The following is a 9,495-nucleotide window of genomic DNA, read 5'->3' on the forward strand; positions in this document are numbered from 1 at the left end:
GCAGTATAATTAAGCTAATATCTGTAAGCCGAAACATCCAATTGAAAAGCTGTCAAAGGCAAACTTATAGGAAGTTGGACAAACTTTCCGGTTAAAATATTTTCGAGACGGAAAATTTAAGTTTATCATATAGAAATTTGCAAAAAACACCAAAAAACTATTTTTCAACATTTTTATTTTCAAAAGCCGCTGTATCTTGACAAGGATTGGGCATAGAACAATGGACAATATGGAAACTTTTATGTAAAATTGTCTGGAGAATCGATTTCCACCAACGGTTTTTGAAAATTTGTACGTTTAAACCACTTAAAAAAACAGTTTTAGTAAATGATTTATTTTTTTAGGAGAGACCTGCCATCCAGAATTTTTCGTGAGATTTTTTTAAACATTTTAGGCTATTTCCTCAAAAATTTTGAACGAAAAAACATCGTGACATCACCTTAAAATTCAACTTTTAAACTTAAAAATTGAAAAATCTCGTAGAAGTTGCGTGTATTTTTCTTTCAGTGTATTTTTTCAGAACACCCGTTTAATTTCTACAAGTTTGTGTTTGACCACTTTTTGATACGATGCAATGGCTTTGAGATGCAGTAATTTTTCAATATCAACATACAATAATATTTAAAACACTTGCGCCCTTCTCACATGTCATTTTCGAGTGCAATTGGCTCCATATGCACAAAAATTAGCTTATGTAAGCTTAGGATAACATGTCTCAAAGTTCCATTGAAATCGGAGAGAGTCGGTTACAAAAGTACCACAAAAATTCCTGATTTGAGTTGGAATTGCTCTATAGGTGAATTTTTCATAAACATTTCGGCAGAGAGTTTTTTTCGCCATTTTTTTACTTTTGTTAAATTGATAAATTCAGTGTTATAAAAATTCGACTACCATTTGATTTTGAAGGTACAATTTCAAGAGAAAATTGGGGATTCAATCTCGTTTTATTAAATATTGAATGACGTGGACTATAAACTATTATTGTTTCCTTGAAAATCAGCCCGTTTCTAGACTGCCGTAGTTTTTTCCTCAAACTCTAGAATGTTGATGGTTTGATTTGCTGTGTGAAACCTCGAAATTTCCAGCATAAAAAAATAGTGTACAAAAACTCATGCATAACGAGGTACATAGCAAAAATTGTTATATGTTATTTTGGCATTTTTCATGCTTAGTGAACTTTTTTTTAGTTTTTTTATTTAGTGGTCCCCGTGAAAATTGAACTTTTTTAGCGTGATAAATCGCTATGCCTAATTATTTCTGTACCCTACTTTTTTGGTTGAAGTTATTAACAGAGAAAGAGAAGAGAGCCAGCACATAAACAACTCTTTTTTAACATAAAAAAAGAAGAATCGTCAGTATAATATAAGAAAGACGAAAGGGTGATTTGAAATCACACAGATTTTTTTTAATTTTTGTTGTTGTTTGTTTGTTGTCCTTTTTAAAAGTCTTAAAAGACATTTATTTGAAATTGTCCACGCAAATACTTCGAGAAAAAGGGGGAGGGGTTTTACGTTTTGCCCAGGGTCCATGGGTCTAATAACAAAATCGTTTTTTCAACATAGCTATTTTCCTTTTCCTTTTTGGGGTCCAAAACTCCAAAGCAACTTCCCGAACTATGGGAACAGTTGGTTAATTCCTCACTTTGCGCAAAGTGATTCAATTTTGTATGGAAATTTGCAGGAATTATTACAAAGTTGTTTCAAATGGTTAGAATTCGGTAAATAACATTTTAAAGTTTAAAATACATTTATCTAAATTATCATTCAAATAACCCTATCCCAACGAAATCGCACATATGATCTTAACATTGAATAAGTAAAACGAAACGTTGATTGAGCAATCAATTCTAGTTAGATATCAACCCAGCAAAATCCACCCTTTCATCGCAAAAGTTCAGCTTGGACGAGAAGCTTACAGCAGAATGCACCTTTCAAACACAACTCGTTGAAACTTTTCTCACCCTTTTTTATATCGCACCTCTCTCAGCAAGCTCATTCATGATGCAAGTTTGCCACAACTGTACAATGAGGAAGTTGTACAACAGCCCCACCACCCTCTTGCTCTTTCTCTCGCTTGTGGCCAACGGCAAGCAGAGCAGTTTGGAGTTCAATGTCAATGTCCGAAAAAATACGACAGGTAATTGAGCTTTCGGATAACCGACCCAACAATGTTTAAGAAAATAAACGTTGTATTTTTTTTTTTTTGAATTATTGGGGATTTGATGACCCTTTTAAAATTAATAAATACTTAAGTGATATTTGTGTTTTTTTTAAATGCCAGATCTCAGACATTTCCTATGAGTGTTTTTCTTCAAAACAACCCTATTGGAGAATATAAATAATCCCCCAACAAAGAAGCTCGGCAACTGTGAAATTACTAAAAGCAGGGAACGTCCCAAAGTCAAGATCAGTGCGCCCTTTCGCGAAATCGCGCGACCCCAAGTGCGGCATCTCCCGAATATGTTCCCTCCGGCGAACATTAGCGCCCGGTCTGTGGTTAACCCTGACCCACATTAGCCACCCCGACTCAAACTGGTTCCGTAGTGCGCACGGCGGGGCTGGAATCGTCAACACCTCTTGTTTTTCTCTTTTTTCCCTGTTGCACGGTGGGAAATTTTCTTGTGTCATAATTATTTTCTAGACTGAAAAATATGATTACCTAAAAATTCAAAAAGATGCGAACTCTTAAAAGTTTAACTTTGGTTGAAAAAAACATTCTCACCGTGCGCTGAGATAACAGGTGATCACGACAAATGATAAACCTGCTAGCAGTAGCCACTAACCACTAGTCACCGGTCAATGCATGGCGTGTGTGTGTGTGTGTCGAATGCGTTGCATCATCGACTCCGTACAAAAGGAGTACAAACCAGACTCAGTGTGTTGTTGGCAAATGAGTCAATCACTGAGAGGGGGGCTCTGGCAACGGAGGAGAAGGATGCTGGGCCAGATCAATCACCACAACAGTGTGGAGGGTTGATAACAGGTAAACACACAGTGACAGCAAAACGAATAGGGGGAGGGAGGTGGTGATGTGAAAACGTGTGGGTGATTGTCGTGGGTGTTGAGTGTCAACGCTGTTGTCCATGGCATTGTGGAACTTTGCTCAGCATAAAAGCTCGTTGAGTGGAATACTGCCATATTAAATCGAGCAAAACAACGTAAGAGTATTTTACGCGGTATTGGATGAACCATCAAACACTGGTCGCATTATTTTGCTGCATACCTACACTAAAGTGTGTCAGAATCTGCGTTAAAACTAACTACGGAAGTAAAATTTGAACAGCTGTAGTATGTTTGTCACTTATGTATCACTGTTGATTTCAACAACCATATTGAGCATTATTTAATATTTGACAGTTTTTTTAATAGCGACATAAACAAATACTTTTTTTCACCAATTATAAAAGAAAAAGGGGACTCCCAGCAATAGTGATAGTTTTTTAAGAGTTGTTTTCCTGTTTTCTGTTTCCCTTTACAAACAACTTTATTTGCACCCATTGTGATAAATGCTGAAAGGGTCCCGCAAAACTCTGTACTGCACTTACAAAACTACTGTTAGTCGATAAACTAGGAAATGCAATGTTCTCGTAATTCGCATATTAGGTAGTTTTATGGATTAATTTATGGATTAATTTATGGATTTTTGGTATTACAGTCATCCCACATATTCGGAACACTTTTGTGATAATTTGTCAATAGCATGCCAAATGTAGCTTTTCTCTCGACCCTACTATTTTTAGGACCTTTATTTGGACATTTTCTGGCTATTTCACTAGTAAAAGTAGTACTTTTTGAACAAAAAACTTCACTTCAAGACTATTTTATCCAGAGCAGCAAAACACTGCTTCCAAATTGCCTGTTCCATGATTGTAGGATGTTATTGTGCCTCCCACAATTGTGGAACACCTGAATTTAACTGATATTTTCACAAGAAAAGTTATCAGACCATGGATAAAACATCACTAAGCTTGAGTTTCACTGGTTGCACTGAGTGAAGTTCTTATTTTGTTACAAATATGTACTCCTGGAGAGATCCAAAGTTTGTTTACACCCGTAAGAAAAAAGTGTTCCAAATTTGTGGATTTCAAGGGTCAAAGTTTTTCTTCAAAACTTTATATTAAAGTTAAAATTTGCAGTTGTTCGATACAGCATTCGAAAGATCGCATGAAAATCTTTCAAATGAAGGTAAAGCGAATCATTAAGTTCAATTACCGATTTGTTATGATTTTTTGAACATTGGCCGATCTGTAAACCGTTCCGAATATGAGGGATGACTGTATTGCAACTTTATACTTTTTGACGTTCCGCGAAAACGCGTTTTAATGTTTGACCATGAATAAACAAAACATAGAGCATGCAATGTAAACAATAAAAACACGTTATTACCACATTATGTGTATTGTCCCGAAGTTGGATCAAATTTGGTTGTCGGGCTCGTACGTGTTTTAACCGCGTTCTAACCTGAAATCCCTTTGGCCAGGTGTCACACTTACGTCAATTTTCAGGTTGTGTCAAGATAGCTCGGCAAAATTGAAACTTCTTTCATATGAAAGGTGACAACAATCCGTGGAGCCAACCTCCTGTGGCCGAATGGTTACGGGTTTCGCCTCATAAGCGGAAAGTCATGGGTTCTTCTCAGGGTGGCAGCCTTAAGTTTAAGTTCTGAGGTAGCAGCAACCGCATGAGTATAAAACGGTTGCTTAACGTGCTCTTCAAGCATGTGATCGATCTTGGGATATTCTTTTGCGCCTCTTCCCAAAATACTTTCCTCGTATCTTCGCATGTAAATAATGCCCAGCCGATCGGTATTGCACTTCAGTCCAGTCACATTGTCCAAATCAGAGCAAAGGTGTTCCCAAGAGTAGCGCCGCAATATAAGACAATTGTCTTTACAAGACCCCGCGCGGCAAATAATAGCTGCTGGGAAGAGCTTGAAAAATGACACGTAAAAATTGTCACCGCGGTTCTAGCGATACATAGCGCACAAGGCACAAGGAATGGAGTTTGCAGCATCTGGATGGAACAGCACTTTTCCTGTCAATAGGAATTGTGTTATAGATCTGGAAATGCTTAATAACAGTAAAAATAGGTAACACGATACAATAGTCCTTGTAATCAGGATTCCGTGTCTTAATACTCAAACAGAAAAAAAACAATCCGTGGAGATGTTTCGGGTTTCTTTGAATATCTCAGGATTGAAATCGAATTTTGGGGATCTGGGAAGGTCAATAGGTGAGCTGCACAAAATGGCTTCCTTAACTCCATTTCTGCCAAAATGCACGAGCGACAAGATAGCATGACAGCGACGAAAAGGAAAGAGCAATTCCAGCCCAAAACAGGATTTTTTATGTACTTTTTCTCGACCATCTCCGATTTCAATGAAACTTTGTAGACATGTTATCCTACACTTATATAAGCCATTGTTGTGTATATGGAGCCAGTTTCACTCGATGATGACATTTGAGAAGGGCGTAAGAGTTTTAAGAGCGAGTTTTTCACCAGTGTGTATCGAGGTGCTCCGATTTGGATGAAACTCTCAGCGTTCGGAATCCTCGGGAAATTCCACGTAAGTTTGAAGTATTTGAGTCGTAATATGATTTTAAAGAATAATTAAACAACACATTTTTGAAAAAAAAAAAGTTAGATTTGGTTTACCCTGTGATCAATACGTCAAATGCTGTATCATGTAGGCCAGCGATTCTCAACGGGGGTACCGGGCCTACTTGATTTACATGGCAGGGGGTACCGGCCTAGAAGAAGGTTGAGAATCGCTGATGTAGGCGAATATCTGTTTTACCCCTGATCCGACAAAATGTTAAAAATTATTTTAATTCATTCTAAATTGAATGTTTTTTCAATCAAATTAACAACTTTTTAACTTTATTCTTACGTGAAATTTCCAAAGGAATCCGAATATGTAAAAATTGAGCCCAAAAAATGCCGTCTTATTGGGCATTAGGGCAAAAGCTAACGCTGTAAAAAGTTTGTCATAGAAAAATCTTAAATCTATGAAAAAACTACGATTGACCAAAAAGTTAACTCAGTAGGCTTATAGTCCATTAAATTACCTATTTTTTGACTTATGGGGGTATGGGTGTTGGAGGCTGTTGCAAAAAAAATATTAAGGTTTTTAAAAAATCAATTTTTTTCACTAGTTTGCGAAAGCAATGAGAAAAATCAAACCAATCTTAGATGTATATAGCACATTTTGAAGTGCTTCAAAAGACCTTTTGAATGCATCAAAGAGAGTTGGAATTCATCAAGTTTTACGCAAATGGGAGCAATTTTATGATTTTCATGTTTTTTGGACCTCAACCTTCAATGCCCTTTTTACCCCATTTCCCTTTGTCGTAGAGGGCCCATATTTGGCATAAGTTCATCTCATGTAAAGACAAACGCTCAAAATTTGTGTGAAAATAGTCCAAGATGGTACAACAAGACTCACGAAAAATGCAAAATGGAGCAACTCACCTAAAAAAAATAATTTCCTAAAACTGTTTTTTTAAGTGCTCTAAACGTCAAAATTTTCCAAAACCAAATACGGGAATCGATTCTCCACACAATTTTATTTAAAAGTCTCCATATTGACCATTATCCTAAGTCCAATCCATGTGAAGTTATAGCGGTTTTAAAAATAAAATTGTTGAAAAAAAAGTTTTTTGGTGGATTTTGGCAATTTCTATATGACAGACTTGATTTTTAGTCTCAAAAATATTTTTACAGGTAAGTTCGTACAATTTCCCATAAGTTTGCCTTTGACAGCATTTCAATTGGAAGTATGGGCTGAAAGATAAAAGCTTAATCACATTGATTGTTCCCGACAGCAGTTTTTTTTAGTGTAGTTCACTGCCCATGTTCGCATAAATGTCCCATATGCAAAAACAGCAAGCTGAGAAAAACGCATTTGAAGTTTGTCCCACACATAAGGCTACGTGTTAAGTTTTCACGAAAAATCTTAATTTCCTCCTGATTTCTAGAACAAAGTATGAGGAGATTTTTATGTAAAATTGTCTGGGGAATCGAATTCTGATGTTTAGAGCACTTTTCAAAAAAACAGTTTCAGCAAATGATTTTTGTATTTTTTTTAGGAGAGTTGCTCCATCCAGCAATTTTCGTTAGTCTTTTTTAACTGTTTTTACAAAAATTATATGCTTTTGAGTTTCCATTAAAAGTTGATCCAGCCTCGGGCTGAATTTTTTTACTAAGTAAATAATAATTATTTTTTCAATTTTTCATCTTCGTAGTACCCCAGTCGCCCAGGCTTCTTATGACCGGTTTGATAATGCAAACCAGATTTAAAAACTCATTCAACTTTGAAAGTTAAAGTTTTAAATATGCTTATAAACAACTTTAAGGAACCCGTGCGAATAGAGTATTACTGTAATCACTTTTCATCGATTTGTTTCAAAACTTGGGCCTTCCGACACATGATCCACATTGGTGACACTCGCTACCACCCCCATTAGAGTCAAGGTTCGTCGTCTTGAGGTGTTGCACTCATCTGACATTTTCGACACTTTTCACCCCGTTGGCCGTACGTCACCTGCCGCGCTCGAGCGAGCACCTTGTCCAAACGAAAAGTGACACACCATCTTCACCATCACGTATGGCTTTCCCAACCGAAACCCCAAAACGAATTCCGCATTCTGTACGGTTCGTAAACATCGCGGCCCAAAACTTGGTCAAACTTAATCCAACTCAGCGTACACAAAGGAAAATCTGCAGCAACATTTCAACACCACCGAAATTGACCCACATTGACGATCCCTTGGAGGACTTACCCGCGATCAGCTCCTCCACGATCAGCCAGTACCGGTCGAGCAGACCGGACCAGTTCCGGCCGGTGTGGTACTCCTCGACGGCCATCTGGAACACGAACCGCGATCCGGCCGCAAAGTCCGTAAAGTTATCCGCCAAACTCATGCTGGCAACACTGCTGGTCCACCCCAAAGAAACGACCCCCAAACGACGCACTGATCTTCACGGCCCGACTGTCAGTTGAACGCCAAAACTGCGCAAGCACGATCTTCACGGTCAACTTGCGGCACTTGGCGTGGCAGCGTGGTCTGCGTGGACCACCTGCAAAAAATTAGCACTTCTTCCTCGCGGACCATCAAGGGCAAGCAGCGGCGATCTTGAGCATCATCTCTTCTCGAGCAGTTGCACGGACGCACGAACTTGAACTGGGAATTCGCAGGCAAAGTTCTAGCTACACACTCGACCGATCGACCAGCGCGCGGGGTTGACACCCTTGGAGAGATGCTGAACGCACCGAACCGAACGAAAGTGAAACGGCAACTGGCGGCCAGGTGCGGTCACCTGCGACACAAGAGCCTTCTCTCGCGCGTTGATCCTCGCTGCGAGGCGTCAGATCACACGGAAAAGCTCGCGCCCGTTCGCACGAGACTTGCACGGTGTGAGTGAGGCTGAGGCGCAGACGAGAGAGAGAGAGATCAAGTTCAGCCAGGTCGTCCTTGGAGCTCGAGCTAGAGAGTTCGTTCTCTCAACGCCGACGCCGCCGCGGGGTGATCTCCGCTAGAAGTCGTCTTCAAGTCTCGACTAGCGACTAGGAAGAAGATCTTGCACAACCACGACTACCCATCGGTGGGGTGTCTCGATGGTTAATGTTCCGGTCTGTGTGTGTGTTTCTAGACGATGGTGTTCAGTGGCGTACGCGAAACTGGCACCGGTGGTGATCGTCGACGATCGTTCATACCAAATGGATGTCAAATTTTGTGCTGAATGTGCGGAAAAGTTTATTGCATACACTTGAAAATACGAACGAAACTGGGCCAGTTATCGTAAAGCACAACAAACGAAAAAAACAACACACTACATTTGGACGATTGGACCGAAAAGGTTGTTGCCAAAATGTATCGCCAAATTGGGCGGTTTGTTGAAACTACTAGCTGGTTTTAATTATATTTGCTATCAAAAAACATAACACCAGAGCTGCTCAAACTTCGATTTCAGCGATTTTGCATCGGGGTTTTGAATTTTGTTCAATTATTAAAAATTCATTAAATTTAAAAAGATTATAAGGCGTTATTTGATAATGATCCATAAACAAGCATTATGGAATTTTTCTAAAAAAAATTTTGTTTATTTTACAAGGTTTTTATATGAAAATGTAAATTTTTGTCATTAGCAATAAACTTCCTTATGTTAATTTTACTTTTTTCTAAACTGAACGAAGAACCATGAACCAAAAAATATTTATAAAAGTAACTTTCATTTAGAAAACAAAATCAGTATCAATCAATATTTAAGAGTCAATAAAGTGGACACAAATTTCAAAATTTTACTGCTATTTTATTTGAAGGGGGTAGTGGAAAAAAATAAAAGAATTGAACTTTGTTTTATTCAAAATAAAAAATTCTATCTAAAGAATCACATTTAAAAACATATAAGTTTTTGTTCGGCCTGTTTAATTTTAACTATATTTGTTTATTTGGGTGGATAATTCCCGTGAAAGTTAAAAAATACTTCTCTTCTG

The 9,495-nt window shown here is 38.2% G+C and overlaps 1 protein-coding gene across 1 annotated transcript in view; it reads right to left on the minus strand.

Annotated features, from left to right (window-relative positions):
* LOC6035294 (elongation of very long chain fatty acids protein 7) overlaps window positions 1-8,311 on the minus strand; it is a 54,144-nt gene extending 45,833 nt beyond the window's left edge. The window contains exon 1 of the mRNA XM_001845462.2: window positions 7,781-8,311. Coding sequence (XP_001845514.2) covers window positions 7,781-7,922 — 142 coding nt within the window. The 5' untranslated portion in view covers window positions 7,923-8,311. The remainder of the gene's footprint in view (window positions 1-7,780) is intronic.
* Between the last annotated feature and the right edge of the window lie 1,184 nt (window positions 8,312-9,495).

This window comes from Culex quinquefasciatus, chromosome 3, assembly GCF_015732765.1.
Source record: "Culex quinquefasciatus strain JHB chromosome 3, VPISU_Cqui_1.0_pri_paternal, whole genome shotgun sequence".
In the NCBI taxonomy this organism is placed as follows: Eukaryota; Metazoa; Arthropoda; class Insecta; order Diptera; family Culicidae; genus Culex; species Culex quinquefasciatus.